Source organism: Callionymus lyra, chromosome 16, assembly GCF_982586985.1.
Source record: "Callionymus lyra chromosome 16, fCalLyr1.hap1.1, whole genome shotgun sequence".
Classification (NCBI taxonomy): domain Eukaryota; kingdom Metazoa; phylum Chordata; class Actinopteri; order Syngnathiformes; family Callionymidae; genus Callionymus; species Callionymus lyra.
The window spans coordinates 7,337,632-7,356,774 of record NC_141833.1 but is presented as its reverse complement, the minus strand read 5'-3'; the positions used below and the strand labels follow the sequence as shown (position 1 = coordinate 7,356,774).

Here is a 19,143-nt window from a genome sequence, read left to right as displayed (position 1 = left end):
TACTTATTTCTCCAGTGGAGAGTCACAGTGAGTTCCACATGCAGGAACTGATGAGAATAAATACAACTAAACGCTGCCAGAAACAAATGACTCCAGAGAACGTGGAGCCTGTGGGGATTTCTGCTCCTGCATTTCGCTCGCTGTCACTTCCTTTTCTTGTTTTTTTTGTCGATAACAACATTTGTTTATGTCAGATGCGTTAAATAAATATGGAAGTGGCATTTTTGTTATTTGGCTGTTAACTTACGGTGGATCTAGGCCAGGGGTTTTAAACCTGCGGCTCCTTTTCTAGCATAAATTTATTTTAGCGACAGGTACAGATGGTCGCATGAACTGCTTCATTTGCAAGGCTTGTATTTTTTCTATGTACCTGTAGAATACTTCTTCGGAATAAAGTAACACATTTAGTTTTTGCTTCATAATATTGTCAATTTTCTTATTTAATATAGGAAATCGTTTGTATATTGATCCAACATCATTTTACTTTTCCCCAAAAAGAAGTATAGTTGTTCTTGCAAGTATAGCTTTTTCTTAAACGTATACAGTTATAGTAGTATTTTGATCTCCTGTATTTTTTTTATAAATTGAGGGATGCTGATCCTCATCTGAGGCCAACAGATACATAAGTAATGGGATCCTCTGTTTAAATAGAGCATTGAGTCCTGAAACAAAGTTTAAATTGCTTAGAATTTGAGAATGTTTTGTGTAAATTTAACTTTTAATTTTCTTTAAGCATCTTAATGCAATAAGTGCTGTAATATTGGTACAGATTAGCTCTTACTTTTTAAATAACTAGATACCATTTTGCAGTAATTTTCGGCAAAACATAAGTAATTAATTTATGTTTTTAATTCCTAATTTTGCTCAACTACTGTGGAGTTTGTTGTTTTTCTTTTGCCATCTTTCTGAATTGTACAAATACTTAATATAATAATAACTTAATCATTTGAAATATTTTATAGATCAAAACTGAAGCTGAGAAAAAAAAAAAATTATTAACATTAAAGTGCGAATACTTTTAATCCGCTTAATCCGATTGGTTTGATGAGTTTGAGCTGTTGCATCATGGGAGTTATAGTAGTTTAAGTATTTCGAAATATGATATTGTGACATTGTCAATGTAATTATATAATTTTGACGCTATTAACTAACACATTTGTTTTCACAATGCAAACATTCTTTATACTGAATGGGTGAAACTAGAGAATGGAGATTTATGTGGCCCTTGGTAGAAAGGGTTTGGGGACGCCAGCCTTATGGAATGAATTTTGATGGAGTCATTTTTAACCAATGATTAAGCCTGTTAAGAGCTTGTCACCGCTTTAATAGAGCTTCTATCCACGTAGCATTTTTGTTTAATCTGTTAATTGCTGCAAATAGACTTTCAAGACGCAACAATTTCCATTATTTCTATGATTAAGTCTTTCATTAATTATGGCTAAATGAAAGGCTTTTGCTCACATGATCGAGTGAGATCAAGATAACATTTCAAGCTCCTCTATCTCAAGTAGGAGAGAGAAAATGTCACCTGTGACAAAAAGGATAATTTCAGTTTCCTATTCCTCCAATAATTCTTGCTGAAACAAAAATCCTGATCACGTCCTCCACATAGTGAGCGCGGATTTATAACCGTGTAAACCCTGTGGAAACATTCTAACTCGCCCGCGTCCAATTTCCTGTTAAGCAAGTCTGCCATGCACACGCTGATTGCAGATTTCAAAGATGGATAAAAAGAAGAGGTAGAGACGGAGTCGGCCTGGCAGAAGAAGCTCCAGGTGGGTTTGTCGAAGCGTGACACTTCTCCATCTCCACTATGTACACAGACTAATACTTCTGCTCCTCATGGCTGGATGAGCTGTCCCAGCTTTACCTTCTATCCACGTCCTATCTCGCTTGTCACATTTGGATGATGTTTGTATTCTAGGGTCGTGCACTTGTGTTGACAAACTTTGTGATTGAATTTGTTTCCTGAATGCGTGTACGTTGTACGGTATTTGGAGATGAGATTATGTAGGATGGGATTATTAGATAGGAGGATGGATGGATGGATGGATGGATGGATGGATGGATGGATGGATGGATGGATGGATAGATAGATAAACTTTATTACAGAGGGTGTCTTTGATTGTGTCAATTTTCTTTAATATATTCATGCTATTCAGGGTATTTGGAGATGAGATTATGTGGGATGGGATTATTAGATAGGAGAGACAGTAGATAGGTTAGGTTAGGTAGAACTTTATTGATTTTGAATTTTTTTTTTCCAATTAGCCACAGCAATACAGCAATTTTTCATAAAATAAATATATAGATAGATAGATAAATAAACTTTACTACAGAGGGTGTCTTTGATTGTGTCCATTTTATTTAATATATTCATGCAGAAGTTACAGTATTTAAGTATTGACTACAAGTTGAAGGTAATATTACAAATAACATTGTGAAGATTCAATGAAAATACTTAATTAACGCAGTCAGTACTGTTGGAAACACGCAATTGCAACTGTTTAAATGGTTGTGAAAACTAAAGTGTATCCCACCTAAAGCTGAACGATTATTTAGAATAATCAATTGCCATTATTTTCCTCGACATTGCCTTTAAATGTATTATTGATTATTTTTTAAATGTCCTCTTTCCATGGTTGTGTCTTCTCTAATACAATAAATAAGTCATATAACAGTAAAATGTATTTATTTGTGATTCCTAAGATAAACTGACACTCTTGTTAAGGTAAAGGCACATTAAGCATACATAGCAATTAAATGGAGACAGTTTATTTAGTTACTTTAATTATATTTGTAAACAAACAAAGTATAAAACTTGAAGCCTCCTGAAAAATGATGTTATTATATTTGTATTTATCGGTGAGTAATAAATCACACAAACTTCGGTGCAGAGTAAACAGAAGTGCACTGCATCAGTCATGTCTGCATTTTTCTTCCAGCTACAGGGTAGAAAACTTTTGGAGTACACACAGGCATGCACATACACACCAGCAGCAAACCAAACTAATGTACCGATGTCAAGGTTTTAACTGCTGCTCAAAAACACCAAAGTCTGGTTTTTCGCTCGGCTGGTTTGTTTTTTTCTCCTTCTGGAAGCATCAAAATACTCTTCTTCAGTTTGTTAGAAATGAATGCAACCACCATCTCCATTTCTACCTTTAGTTTGTGGGTCACATGGATCAACCAGGAAAAGTTGTGTAGTAAAAAGCTACTTTAAAAATGTAGAATTCTTATACAGCGCATTAAAACAATCATCATGGAAAACATTTTAAAAGTAAAAATGTTCTTAAAGACACATGTGCTAAATGATATCAAATATTTGACCTTATATTGTGGGTTTTTTAAAAAAATATATATTCCTTTTATGTATTTTAAGGCCACAATATTCGACAATTGATGCGACACAATAATTATTGGCTCAATGAGCCATTTATCTTAGCATCTTGCTCACTTTTTTTGTTTGTTTATTTTCAGTCAAACATATGAAACATATGAATACATTTCAATCCCTCTCTCGAACTCATCCTCGTGTTTCTAAAGAACAAAAGTGCAAATGATTTTACCCTTCAACAGGTGAGGTTACGCTGGAATAAACGTCCTTATTGTGATTCATTCTGGTTCCATCTGTGATCCGACAACCTTGTGAAGGCTCGACCTTGATAACTGCAGCTAAATGGTCTTTAATTTAGTTCACAGAACTGCTTCTTCTTATCAAGCATCGCTCTTGCATTGAGCACCTCAAAACAACAACACAGCCCTCTGCCCTCGCCGCCAAACAATTACAAAACGTGTCCCCAATTCAATCTGTAACTCATGTTGAGCAGATGGCAGGATCTTGCTCCGGCAGTCATTGCCAAGGGAAGCCTCGGCGGCCTGGTCTGAAATGAGATCTGGTGCACTGGGTGCGAGGGAGTGGTTTCAGATGATGATGATGATGATGATGATGATTATGAGATTCAGTTGAACATATGACCAACTCCTCTGAGACGGAATCATATAAAGTTACTTTAGGTGAGTCATTGCAGCTTTGATTGAGAAGAAAACTTTAACGGTGCAATTCTGTACTTGACCTGCGGGGCAGCATTGCGACCAAGTACCGAGTCTTAGGTGCATTAAACACGCGCAGTAGAGGTATGTTATCTGTTATGCTATCAGTTTCCAGAGTAAACCTCTGGTTCTTCAGGACAGAAATAAAAGGTAAGAACCAACACATCTGAGAAGGCATTTTGATTCAATTAACTAAAGAAGCTAACACTAAAACCTTTTTCTAAAAACGTTCCTGAATTTTAGATGCTAAATATTTGTTTCTAAATAAGCTGGTTGTAGTTTAATAACTCAAATCTGTATTTCTTTTGATATTATATATCAATAAAATACTCTGCTTATGATAGTGATTATGTTAATACATAATGTTTCATCTCATATTTCATCATTTGTTTCTTATTGTTTTAAATAAATTAGAAGAATTTACCATGATAATTATTGCCATCATAATACAATTGTTTCTAAATGAAACTTTAACCAGGTAAATGCAGATTATTTTTGTTGCGATTTCAACCAATGTTTATTGCTGCTTCACTGAAGGAAAATATTCTATATTATTAAGCAGAAAGTATTGTGATGGTATTTTATTCAAGAGAAAAGAAATCCAAAAAATGGATGCGTTTACTTATTGTGTTTTATATATATATATATATATATATATATAGATATATATATATATATTTTTTTGTTAAACCACATGAGAGTTTTAGACTTCCCCTTGCTATATTACTCAGTTGAATTTCATTTGAGGTCCTTCGGTCAGATCCAGGAAGACATTCTGCAGGAAAATAAACAGTGCTGTGGTTGGCAATTCAATTTCCTACAGGGCCACCGTACATTCTGTCACTCCCCAGGGATGAAGCTTAAATATGACGTGGAAACAGTGAGGAATATATTTTCAAAGAACTTTACTAAATTATAATTTATATAAATATTTGTTGTTACTTCAAACCTTCTTTGTATATTTGGAAAATGATTTTCTTGTTAAATAATGAAACACTAACTAAATATTTTAAGTGTGTATCTGAAAAATATTAAATATATTTAAAAAAAAGATTAAATAGAAAATGTAGTCAAAAAAATTATCTTAACCCCAGCATATCAATGAGTTAATACCTACATAAAACATGTTTACTGCAGGTGGTTAATTGTAATGTTGAAAGTAATGCAAGTGTCAACTAGTAACTAGGATCCTAGCATATAATGTATAAGTTCAATACATGCATCTCAACCTACTTTTTACTTTTAATACTGTCCTCCAGAGCTGATGTGCTCCTCCATGTTCTGTCGCTTTTGTGCTGCAACTCTTGAGTGTCCAAATGTCAGCAACAGTCCTCTCGGCTGAGGAGAAAAAGTGCTGACTCGTTTGGTTCTCTATCCTCAGGTGAGAATCTTTGAACACAGCAGGAGTGCAACCAGTTCGCCTGAACACCTTTTGGACATAAAAAAATACGTTTCCATCCATCTCAGCATCCGAAAAAAACCTTTGCTCCTGTTTTTCCTTCACGCCAATATTCCATTAAACACATTTCTACATTCAGTCGAAAGCCTTCCTCTGTGTATTCCGAGCTTCTATGTTCGGAAGAGAAAGTCAATAGATGAGTCGAATGATTACTGGGATTTATTTAATGAGTCTGGAGCCGGTGCCGAGATAAGAACACTATAAACTCGTCTGACCTTCCTCTCATCTTTGTCCTCCTCAGCGAGGAAAACATGCGCCCCGGCGGAGTTCGCCTGCTTGAACGGCCAGTGTGTTCCCGGACGGTGGCGCTGCGACGGCGAACCCGAGTGCCCCGACGGTTCCGATGAAGCCGAGGAGACGTGCAGTAAGTCCACATATGGATCTTCACTAAGTGATGTGATGTCGAGCGATCAAACTTAAAAGACTCATTAACTTTGAGTTCACTCGATTAAAGAAAAACTTCCCTCCACAGAGTCATTTTCACCACCAGCTCTATGCTTTTTCCATTTTTTACGTAACGTTTTTAATTTTCCTGCGGCCTGTATTCACTTTTCTGATTTCCCTTGTTATCTAAATCAGCTCAGTCCGCTGCCGCCCACGCACTTGAGTGCAGTCTGATGGCGAGTGAGAGGAAAAGACTCTCTAGCATCGACCTGTTAAGAAGTGAGAATCTGTGTCTGGCTGCCTCTGCCCACGCACAAACACTATTAGAAGTTTAGGTGAGATTATGTCTGAGTTGTAGCTGAGGTTTCTTCAAATGTGGTGTAGAAATGTTAAAGGTGGCTTATTGTATTTCACTCGGGTTTACCTCACTCTTGGCAGAGACTATCAGTAGAATACAACCCCAGTCATACAGATCTGGAAAGCATTCTTACATTTTTCTTTTTTTTCGCTTTGTAGTTCTGAGGATCTTTGGTTGGAGTTTCTTATCAGAATGACCCAAAGTACTGTTTTCCGTTTTAATTGTATTTCTTTTTTTATCATTTAAAAAAAAATTGAGATGATAAAAACGTATTATACCCAGAAATGGAGAGAAAACAAAATACTTTTTAAAAATAGCAATAAGTGAATTAAAAGGTTGTCTCTAGCATCACCAGTGTCAGAAAAGTGTAACTGCAATATAAAAAAATGTTGCGCGATTGTCACAAGCAGCATTTGCGTTTGTCCTACTTGTTTTAAATAATATAAAATCTAAAATATAATGATGTAATTTATTTTTAGATTGTTGCTGTTGATTTTTATTCACGATAATTTGAAAGTGGAAAACTTTTTTTTAACATGAGAAGCAGATTTTCTTGCTGTAGTCTTAAAGGGCAACTAATCTGAAAACTGATTTATTCACATGTTTAAAAGAAATGTTTTCCTCTCAAAGATGCCGTAATATAAATATTACAATTAAATAGAAAATTGCAAATAGAAACATACTGATGAGTACAATAGAGGTCCAAGATCTATTAAACACTTAAATCAAAATTAGATGAACATTAATGATACATACTCATTATTTATGAACAAATGCTCCATGGTTTTTTAATCTCCTATGATGGAAAATTACTAAATTATAGTATATTATCATATTAACCATATAACACATGCTAGGGGATGGAACGTAGGAGTATGTCTTGGAATGACCACATGAAATGTTCATCTCTCCTTGTTATCTCTGGGTCAAGGTGACCCGAAGGCCCCAAAACAAATGTGTTTGGGGTATCCCTTGTTTTGTCTTTGGGTTAAGGTGAACTACTGCCACCACTGCATTTGTATTTATGGAAGCCGGGGAGGTCATTCACCTTGACCCAGAGACAACAAGAGGGATACCACAAACCCATTTGTTTTCGGGCCTTCGGGTCACCTTGACCTTGAGATAACATTCAGATCTCACTGTCAAAAGTTTCACTCGAAACATGGTGAACTAGTTCAAACATCTAAAAGTTGTTGTAAATAACCACCAAATGTGTTTAAAATTCTGCTCCATTGTTCTTTAAACATTCAGGGGGAAAAACAAGTCAATCTCTTTGGTCATCAATAAGCCGGTGGAGTGCTGCATAACAAAGTGAGGAGTCACACCCACAAAGTAAAACCTTAGATCGGTTCAATCTTGTTTGGTGAATCCAATCAAAATAAAGATGGGAAAATGGAGTTTGAGGAGAAAATGTAAGGTTTGTCAATTTGTCAATTATCCTCTCAAAGTGAAGCGGTTCTATCCTTCTAATGACCTCTTCACCGCGACACTCTTTGATTTCGCTTGAGAAAGACACAAAGAGATATTTAAGGTGCTCATTAAGAGCTTTGGGCGAACGCGGCTAATTCGATCTTCAACGAGTCTCATCATCCATCTCATTTAACATCCCCCCCCACCGGAGAACAGAAGCCTGAAGTCGCCGTGTACTGATGCAGACGTGCGACTGGCTGGCGGGGCTTAAAAAATTAAACGTTAAGCGAGTCATAAAATGCAAACTAGTCGTAACAAATCTAGGTTTGTGGTCCGAAAATCTGATATTAAATATCATGTTCGAGACACGCCGGGAGCATTAATACTCAGTTACCTCGTCCGTCCTCGAAACAAACCCGCCGAGCTTAACATAAATTATTAAACTAAAGTCCATGGATGGAGGAGCATGAAGGTGTCAACCAAACTTAACACGGGGAATTAGTCAAAGGACATGAGAAGCTTCTATTAATAGCAGCTTTGTCGTGCTTCACGTGCTGATTATGTGCATCCACTTTTAATGTATCATGCTCCAGTAATGCAAGAGCTCACTCAAGCACAGCCGGCTCCTTCTGGCTGTGGTAAAGAAACAGAAAAAAAACACCAAGTTTCTGCACAACTCTCTTGTACCACACAAGGACTGAGGCACTCTCCGCTCAGACATCTGTGCCACCATCACTTTGCCTCACTAAGTGGATCCCCAATTACACGCTGGAGTAGCGTTGCTCTGGCGTATTACGAATTTAAATTTGGGCCACACCGAGCGAGTTACTCTCCAGATTTAAAAAATGAATGACTCCTCGGAGGAACACGTGAAGCACCCCCGAGCTCACAGAGTTTCGGTACGAGATGCATGCGACCAGGAGAGGAGCCAGCTGTGCTGACATTTATGTGCCTCAACTCACTGACTTCTTGAAATTTACAATCAAAGTCATGCGAGACTCTGCAACATCTGGGACGAAATTTCACTTCATGATGACCTTTGAATCCATTCAGGTTGTGACTGAGAGCTTAAGTTGGTTTTATTTAAAGGTTTTTTATGTCAGGTTTGTTCCAGTTTGTCCAGAAGCGGATATTCTTTTTGCAGCTTTATTTATTATTGATGTTGTTTCAAGTCGAAGTCATGTCTGAAGACATTTTGAAGAGGTTATGTTTTTTACCTGGATCTATAATTCAGACTGTATGACATGCTTGTGTTTTTTTCCACTCCTGTAGAGCACAGATTTTTTAGAGCGACCACCTGCTGGTTCAAGACAACAAAACTTTAAACTTGGTTTCATTATTATTTTATAGTTTGTTTCCGGTGAACTTGGCATGCACCCTTTATTTTTGGAAGTTTTTTTTTTTGCTTTAAACATCGACCCCTGTCTTAAACTTTCATTTAGATGATTTGTTAGACGCTGTTAAGTCAAATTCATTCATTGACAAATAACTCTAAAATGATTAACCAAGATTACTAATGCCATCCATTTATTTCTTGTGCAGCTTCAAGGCCTACTTTGTCCATTTATTTATGAGCATTTACGCAAAGATTCAAGTGAAAAAAAACAATTTAATTTGTATTTTAGTATTTTATAATAGGACAAAAATATGTTATGTGATGTTTCAAAATAGTATCTTAAATTATTCTTGTGCCACAATATTCGTACACATTTTTCTTAAGCTCCTTTATTCATATTTTTTTCTCTATAAATTCAATTTTTTATATCAATGTTTCTATTTATTCAAATATTTCTTTAATTTATATCTGTGTCAGTCATTTATTTTGAAGTTTTTCAACTATGGGAAAGTTTCCCCCTCCCATTAAATAGATTGTAAAGCTCCAATACAGAAATATTTTCACTCTTTACTGTATATATATATTTTTTTCATATATTCTGCAGTTATCAGTTTTATTTTGAACAAACATAACCAACCAAACGGCTTTAAAGCAGTAGGTCGGATACTGTTTTTTCCAGGTAATTAAAACGAGAAAGTGACACAGCAATATACTTTATTTTGTTTACTAAGCAACAGAGGTGTAAGAAAACATCCATACACTACATTTCATACTTTATTTATTTTTCACAAACTAAATACAACATCACTGATTTGATTTTTCGTTTACAATTAACATTCAACAGTGAAAACGAACACAATCCCGGCCTTGACTGAGGACGAGAGGATACAGTTGACTCCAGTAGCTTCGAAAACTGATGTTTGGACATATTTTGGCTTCAAAACAAATGAAAGCAGTTACGACTTCGCCAAGAGTCATGTGGTCTGTAAATTCTGCAACACCAGAGTCAAGTACTCGACAATACTACAAATATATCCTTGTTTCTACAATATCACAATATTTCGCAATGTATCATATAGCTGTCCCTGTATCGTGATACGTATGGTATCGGCAGATTCTTGCCTAAACAAACCCCTAGTAAACAAATGTATGTGGTTACCTGACATTGCGGTTACACTGTTTTGGCACAAGTGGGCGCCATAATGTCCCCTCCCCACCCCACGAAAAAATTAACAATTGTTTTTCCATAAAACTTTAATTGTTGGACAATTAATTTATTAATTCATAATTTGCTTGTTAGTTTTTTTCGTACAGTGTTCAGTATCTGCTCTGAAAAAGGCTCGGGAGATTTTAAAAATGATAATAAATGTAAATGAGGACAGTATTTTCAGTCTCCATTTGTCTCCATGTTTTACTGACTCAACAACACCAGCATTCCTTGATGGTTTCTTTACTAGTTCGGCGACGTCTTCCCTTGTAAGCGGAGGTAAAAGAGTGACACGCGGCGACTGTCTGCTGGTCGCCCGGAGGTGCAGCGTGGAAGCAGAAGAGCAACATCTGCTGTTAAGAAAATAAGGAATAACCTGCGTGTACAATGACAAATTGAGCTGCTCCCTCGCTGACGGCCGGGGCCCAAAACTGTCAGCGATAACGAGGCAAATCACTATGATGAAAGAAAAAGTAAAGCTATTAGCTGCACTGCTGCTGTTAGGAGGAATTCTGCCTCTGGGGGATTGTGAATAGTGATGAACTGATCTTGTGATGAGGCGGAATCCTTATCAGTCGTGATGGAAATGGCTGGTAAATAATTAGCTTGTGTTTTGTTGCAACTTGCTTTTACCAACATCTTATAACAGCTGCAGCCTCACTATGATGTGCAGCCTCTCCTCTCACCAGCTGCCCTCCTTCCTTCCTTATCACCTTCACTTGTTTGGATGACTTTGATTTCTCTTTCAGATAAGGATGTAAAGGTCATGCAGCAGTTGGTCTCTTCATCCTTTTTCCTTCACACAGTCTTCAACTCATAATTTATCGCTCAGAATAGCTTTTTTAGTCCTTTTTTTTCCCCTCTTTCGTTTCCATTAACTTGCCCTTGTTTATTCCATGAAACGATTCTGTTTATTCACTGTGGGCCTTTTTTTAGTTATTTATTATATATACACTCATTAATATTTAAATGAAATATGATTTCATTTCATCCCCGCTTGCATGGGTTTACTCCGATAATTTCAGATTTCCTTCCACCGTCCAAAAATATACACTCTTAAAAGGGAATTGCCAGTAGAATTAAAAATAAAATAAATGTGTACGTATATATTGGGCGCACAGTAACACTTTTCACAGCATGAACGTTGCAGGTTCACATGTTAAACAAGAAACTAAAACAATTTTGAAATAAATAAAATAATAAAACCTATAATGTAAACTAATAAAATAAAAATACTTTAAACTAGGGGGGTTAGAAATGATTGACGCAGCAATATATCGCAATATTTTTTTTCACGGTACTGTATATTCAAGGGGATTTTAAAATCATATTTAATTTATTTTACCATAGTTCTATAACGGTTTACAGTTCAGTAAAGTGTTTAAATATATTCAATTTTTTTTATTTACAATTAACATGCAAATATTCACTGGGTTTGTTCATTTTTGTGTTGCAATAACACAGCTAGCCGCTAGATGGCAGCAGTCCATTCTCTGCACCTTAAGGAACATTTAAAACTTTTGAGATCCCGGCGACTGAGGACAAGAGGATAGAGTTGACTCCTGCTTTTAAAGCTGATGTTTGAAAACATTTTTGTTTCTAAACAAATTAAGACAATTCGTTGTGAGTCATGTGTTGTCAGGTACTTGGGCAATACTACAATTTTATCCTTGTTACTACAATGTTGCAATATACTGCATCATCGTTTCGTCAGATTTTTGCCAATACATACTTCTACTGAACAAGTGCACATTTAACATTATGTATATGTTTATTAATTTATGAAATAGCAGGTATACAACTTGGGCACTGCAGGTATATATATATATAAACGGTTATTCTGCTGTTGTAGATTTTATTTAAGTGTCCCGTGTTCTATATTCTTGTCGATACTGGAGTCTGGATATTGCTGCTTCAGCACTTCTCCCGCCGTCTCTCCCGGGACGCCGACTCTCTCCACACCAGTAGCTCAAGTCTGTCATTTTGTCTCACTGAAAATCAGGGCAGCAAAGACATGCCACCATAAACAAAGCGGCCATCTTGATTTATCATCTCTTGACACGTGCAAAAAGACAAGAAAAAGAAAATGTCCTTTTGATCTCTCTCCACTCCCTCTGTTCTCTTTCTTGGTCCCTTGTTAATAGAATGAACTCCACTTTTTGAAATGACCGTGATCATCTGGTGCTGAGGCGGGGGGGCGGACACCTATATTTGAATTAGAAAAGTTACATTTCTCTCCATTTGTTCAATTTTTCCTTGATCCAAAAATCCTGTCAAGGGACCTACGGAACATTTATGATTTCTTTTCTCCCTCCACGGCGCGTTTAAACCCTCAGCGTTTGATCGTCCAATTAATGTTTAATGCCTTATCCAACCTCAGAGAGCAAAACGAGTTTGGTGCAGAACATTCAGCTTTCTTGTTTCTAGATTTGTATTTCTTTCACACAGTCACGGCACTCTGTAACAAGAATGACTCATTCGAGGTCGATTTCTGTTTCATGCACTTTAAAATCATTAAATTTTAGTATAACAAGAATAATATCAGTTAAGGAGGCAACTTTCAGAGAGGCTTTAGCTACTTAGCTTGTTTTGTTGTTGAAGTGAGAAAAAGAAGTGGAATACTTGAAACATTATTCAATAAATTATACAATTTTTAATTTTCACCATAATCGAAACCTGTTGTGATACGGCGAGAACCGCAACTTGTGGTTCACTTAAATGAAAAGTACAGATACTCATTCTGAGTCAGAATGTCTATCTATATAAATGTTGTTCTTGCTATTAATTTTTCACTGCCCCCTAGTGGTGGGAGACTGGTGGTGTGGATCCTGAAAATGACATAAACGTCGCTCTTCCTCGTCCTCACCGCACGTCTTGTTGTTCGCTCTGTTTAAAAGTATATCTATGAATTAAACATCACGTTGAATCATAAATAAAAAAAAAAAATTATTTGCATGTTACTGGTACAAGTACACAATCGTCAACTGTTTTTAGAGATTGAAAAGAAGCAAAAAGAAAATACTTCTTTACTCAACAGCATATTTACCTCATACTCATTTTATTATGATTATTTCTATTGATGTTACCTTATTGTGGAATGCAACACAACTTCCTGCTTGAAGCATACAAACACAAACAAATTTAAAATGACTCTCAAGTAGCGTTTCAATAACTATGAATACATTTATTGTGTTTTGTTGTTGTTCTAAATCTACAGTTGATGATACATTTTGTAATTATCTTAAATTCTTTAGTTTAGGGACAATTAAATAAACATGACTTTGTTAAAATCACTTATAAAATGTTCGGCTACATTTTTACATTTAAGATATTTAAGTCTTTCCGCTCCTTCTGCTGCTTTAGTGAATACACATCTGACTTTCAGATTAGTTTGATTGTAACTTTACAAATAAATTATAATGGTTATAATAAAAATAAATATAATGTAATAATTTTTTTGTGTTTAGCTTTGTTGCTTAAAGACATATTAAGACACCGTGGTTTATATTTCTAAAGGCTGTGGGGATAAACTTGATAAATACAGATGTGGTAGAGAAAATCACATCAGCTCACAGTGGGGGACGATTCTCTGTGTGCCGACTTGTGATTCCTGGTGGCTTTAGGCTGCACTATAAGCAAAGATGTATAATTAACAACACCATAATAAAGCTACTATAATCTGGATCAAAACCCACTCGTTTGCCAACCAGAGCAGATTGGCAGGAAGAAGAGGAGGGGTCCGGCTCCTTGTTTTTGTTTTTCTGCCAGCTTTTTTTTCTCCTTTGTATTCCCCCCAATTTTTAGATATCTACTTGTAAAGCTGATGGTGGTTTAAATATATATTTAAAGCGGTCACCGCAATAATCTTGTTCCCCCCCGACCCCACAGGCAAACAGACGTGCCCCCCGGAGAAGTTTGACTGTGGAGGATCCGCCAACAAGTGTGTGTCGCTGTCGTGGAAATGCGACGGTGAGAAGGACTGTGAGAACGGGGCCGACGAGGAGGACTGTGCAGCAGGTCAGTCGGGCTCGGGTCATGGTTGAAGTAGCGCACCGGAATGAATTTTCGTTCAAGTTTGTCGTCCCTCAAACCTCACAGTCCTTTTTAAAGAAAACACAATATTGGGATTTGACCTAATGGCCACATTTAGCAACAACATAACCGCTTTATTGAAAAGATACTGACAGGAATAACCACAGCAGCTACCAACTTCTGGAAGATAAACCAGAATATTCTCATAATATCTCATAAAGAATCAAAGCTTTTTTTTATGTTTACTAAATTAATTCACAAATGAAACAACGAAGATGCTTTTTTCTTGGACTAACGTATGGTTAAAGGTCGATGTTGAAGAAGGATGTTTATCAAATTTACTTAACCACATTTTTTAGAAATATTATTCCCTCACTGATTGTATGTTTTCCTCACTGTTTGTGTGGGAATGTGGGGAGTAAAGGTGACTTTTTGCCAGGTATGCTCTTTGAATCAGTAAACACTGAGCCCGACCTTGAGCGATAATGGCTCATTTAATTCTGTGCTTGGTTGAAAACTTTGGAGTAAGATAATTAATGGCTTGTGAAACTGCAACGGAGATATAACAGCGAACTAACAGCTATTTGCTTCAGAAAGAGTTCAGCCAGACTTATAAACTCTCTGTACTTCTTTCTCACTTGTACAAGTAAAACTTTTGACTTTAAACCAGATCTGATTTCTATTCTTTGTTTAAGTAGAAGCATCAATTCAGATTCCTAACCTGACACCAACTTTTATACAAAACAAAACAACCTCACAGTATGATATGCATCACAATACCTGGGGAAAAATGCGATAATATCACAATGTCTCACAATAAAAGTATATTTTGATATTCTCAAAGGTTAACTTAAAACATCTCACACAATAACTCAAAAATCGGACGCAGCTAATATATCGATAATATGTTGAAGGTAAAAGAATCCCAATAAAATGCTGTACATAAATGTTAAACCTAGTTATAATACCCTTTTCATCCTTGCAATTCCAACAGAAATAAGAAATAAACCAGATAAAAACCTTGTGCGGACAGATGTTAGATAAGAAAATGTGTCTTTTAGAATTGAGTGAGATCCACTCTAACAGTAAAGAAGAACTTGCTAGTATTGACAACTGATTCAATAATGTTTTTTTTCCACATCAAACCTATAAATTACTATTCAATTTGTGTATATATTTAATCCTTCTCTTTGCTTCTGTTTGGAATCCCAAGGCAGTCATGATTAGAAAATAAGTGTGCTAACATGTGGAAACATGTCCTCATTAAGTTACTCGTGGGATACCATATGGTTGTAAACATCTCTCAGGCACTAACAGGGAGTAAATACGGCTGGTAATGTGTATGGAAATACATAAATTAATCATTTTTCTCGTATATTAAGAAAGTAAATTTTTCATATATTTAAAAAAAGTCTGCTTATTTCCACACATAAACATTGTATTTAAGTACCATGAGGGAAAAGACCACATGTTTATATCAATGAGGTTTGAAAGAAAGGACCAACTGAAATTCACACTGTTGCAGTGCATTCTGGAACTTGTAGTTGGAGCGGTGGGAGGTATATCTGTTGAGATATTATGTCATGTGTAAGAATAAATGAGGTCAGATATGACATTAATTCAAAAAAACCCTCTTGTGAATAAACACATTTCTTCAGTTCTCTATTTCACATCATTCATCCTTTCTTAGCCCAACACAGCTCTTGACTTTAAAGCACAGTAGGGAGCAGCATTTTTAATTAAAAGGATTTGACTTGTGTTCAAGCCAGATCTGCAACAAAAGCTCTCTTTGATGTAAAATCATATTCCATGCCAGATCTTAGATGCTGTGAGTTTTGGGGGGCTTTGGCTGGCTTTATATTTCACACCTTGACTCTGCAGGGACGTGAAGCCTATTACAGGTGACATCACCACCCATGTAGCCAATGAAACGGGAGCTCCATCATCAGCCTCCCCCACCTCTCCCACCCTGCAGGGACCATGGCTGGCCTACTTCTGAGGCGCCGTGGAGAATCGGCTTCTCACTTTCTCTCTTTGTCGCGCTCGCCTCCTCACGTCAGGAAGATTTGATTGAATTAAAAGAGCTGTCGGGGTGTGGTGTTCATCACGTGGAGGAGGCGTTTGTTTGATTTTATTGAATCATATTAATATTAATCACTATTGATTAATGCACTGTCATGGTTTAAGAGGTTGTTTTATGACATCACAATTTAGTGATTTAGCCATGAGAGGAAAGTACAAGATTCATAGTTCTCCTTTTCTCGTGGGTGAGAGCGAAGCATGAATGTCTAATAGTTTTTGTCTCGTCTTCTCCCTCTTCATCTGGGGTCAGGTCGCAGGGGCAGCAGCTTCAGAAAGGAGGCCCAGACTTTCCTCCTTTTTAGTTTAAATGTGAAATTATAGCTAGCATTCCATCACAAATGATTGTCTTTTTCAAACATAAGGCTTAAATCCGACCCACCAAGTTATTTTATGTGGCCAACAGTTGGTTGGCTCCAGGTTAAAGTAGATTAGCGTTGATGGTGTGACCTGTAAAGATGCCAGGGTTCAAGATAAGGACAGAGACATTTGTGTCTTCTCGCCTGGACTATTGCAACAGTCTATTTTCATGTCTTAACAAGAAGTATCTGTCTCGCCTGCAGTTGATTCAGAACTCTTCAGAATTCTGACCCGCTCTAGTAGAAGAACTCACATTTCTCCGATCCTTAAAACTCTACACTGGCTTCCAGTTTCTTTCAGGATCAACTTTAAAATTCTGGTTCTTACTTTCAGATCTATTCATGGTCAGGCTCCTCCTTACATCAGTGATCTGATCCAGCCTTACACCCCAGCTCGGGCTCTAAGGTCTGTGGATCAGAATCTACTGATGGTTCCTCGCACACGCTTCTGGACCAGAGGAGAGAAATCCTTCCAGACTGTTGCTCCTAAGCTTTGGAACGATCTTCCTCTCTCTCTGTGTTTGATGATCTACTGACTCCTTCTTAAGACATTTTTATTTGTTCAGGCTTTACCTTGATTTTCTGGAACTCCTGTTGTGTTATCAGTTTTAACTTTACCTTTAAAGTATAAACTTTATTGAATATTGTTTTGATTGTTTAAGCGCTTTGTGACCCTGGTCTGGAATAGCGCTATATAAATAAAAATTACTTACTTACTTACTTACTTAATATGAGAATACTTATGTCTATGGATATTATTGTATAGGTGTTCAGGGAAGGAGAATAAGGGCAGGAAAAAATGTAACTAGATGGAACCCCCTAGAATGTAAAAGTAGTTTGGTATTATACTTTATGTTCAGCCTGTGACAGTGACAGCTAAAAGATTCCGGCCACTTAATTGTTAAATACCTCTGAATTAAGTAATGCATTTTTGTTCCCCAAAAAAAGGTGGTGTTTTTTCTTGGAATGGAAAATTTTGTTACATTTAATTTGTTTTATCATTGATTTATACTTTATCTACATATTTGTATTATTAGGTTTACATATTATTACTTTGATCACAAGTTTCATCTTCTCAGCATTAAAAATAAGTATTTCTTTTTCAGAGGAAATAATTTACCAAAAACTCTCTAAGACGTTTTTAACATAATACATGTTACTTAGAAAAGACCTGATAAATGAACTTTAGAAATTTTGTAGAAACGCCAATTTAAAATATTTTTTCTCAAATCTGTCCATCTTGTACTAAACTGGTCATAGATATTGATTAACGCAACAAACTTGTGATCATGTTATGTTCTGAGGCTTTTTTTTTCGGCTCCCGAGACCAGGACTTTCAATATTTTTTTATCAGTTTTTGCAGATTGGTCCTAATTTTTAAGAAACAAATGGTCATTGCGTTATGGGGTGTTGATACGAGGAAGGGTTTCAACGTATCCGCACTAGTTCACAAAGTAAACCTAGGTTGCGTAGATACCGCAGCAAATTCCTTACGCTACACACCAAATCCACCACATTACCGATCGGTCGCAAAATAAGTCCTAACCGCTAAACTTGTCTCCAGCGATTCCATCGACCTCCTACCTCCAGAGCTTAGATGTCTTTTCACTGCATTGAGGGCCAGTCTAGCCGTGCTAATCCTTTTTTTCATTCTAAAGTCTTTGTTGATGTTGCAGAGTTAATCTCCTCTTTGTGCGACATGTGGGCAGCCCGTTCGTTTCCATCCCGCCTGTTAGACTTTTTGTGGCAGACGAGTCGTTGCAAATGCTTCTCAGTGGATGGTGGAAATTAAAATGTGCAATAAGGAGTTCTTTTGGATGAATATTGGATGAGTTTCATGTTAAAGGGTTGATAAAATAACAACGCAACATGTGTAATACTGGCATTTTCAACAAGAAAATCGCTTTAACATGCCTGTATTATTTGAATACCATGTACTAAACCTGCTGGATAGACTTGTGATTGATGTAATACACGTGTGTCTCTGTCACGCAATCATTCACGACCGACCCTGCCTTGTGAACACGCGTGTGCTAATGAAGGTTTGCATGCCGCATGAGGCGAGAGTTCAGCAGGTTGGACTGGAAAAGGACATTAATTACCAGAGACTTTCATAACAGGGGAGTTAAAGGGGAGCTCAAGATAGATGAGAGAGAAAGTTTAATTAGTTTTTTATGTATAGTGACACGATTGGGTATTCGATCATTCGGCCAATTCATAGGTCATGATCCAAAGGTCACTGACAAGCTCTTAAAACTAAAATTGGTTGCTTTTCCAAACATAGAGCTTGTATTTTAATAAAAAATGTACAGAAAGAAAACAGTAAGTTATTAACACACCTCTCCATTGGACTCTTGTTTAGGATTCTATATGTTGTTGTTTTTTGTTTGGTTTTGGCTTGTTAGCTCACTGGCTAACGTTGATGCTTTGATGCAGATGAGAACGTGACCATCGTGGGTGAATTAT

At 36.6% G+C, this 19,143-nt stretch overlaps 1 protein-coding gene across 2 annotated transcripts in view; it reads left to right on the top strand.

Annotated features, from left to right (window-relative positions):
* Positions 1-19,143, top strand: part of LOC148063416 (low-density lipoprotein receptor-related protein 8-like) — an 82,569-nt gene that overhangs the window by 31,903 nt on the left and 31,523 nt on the right. For both annotated transcript variants that reach the window (XM_087810391.1, XM_087810390.1), the window contains exons 3-4: positions 5,754-5,876; positions 14,096-14,224. In XM_087810391.1, the coding sequence (XP_087666517.1) occupies positions 5,754-5,876; positions 14,096-14,224 (252 nt within the window). The remainder of the gene's footprint in view (positions 1-5,753; positions 5,877-14,095; positions 14,225-19,143) is intronic.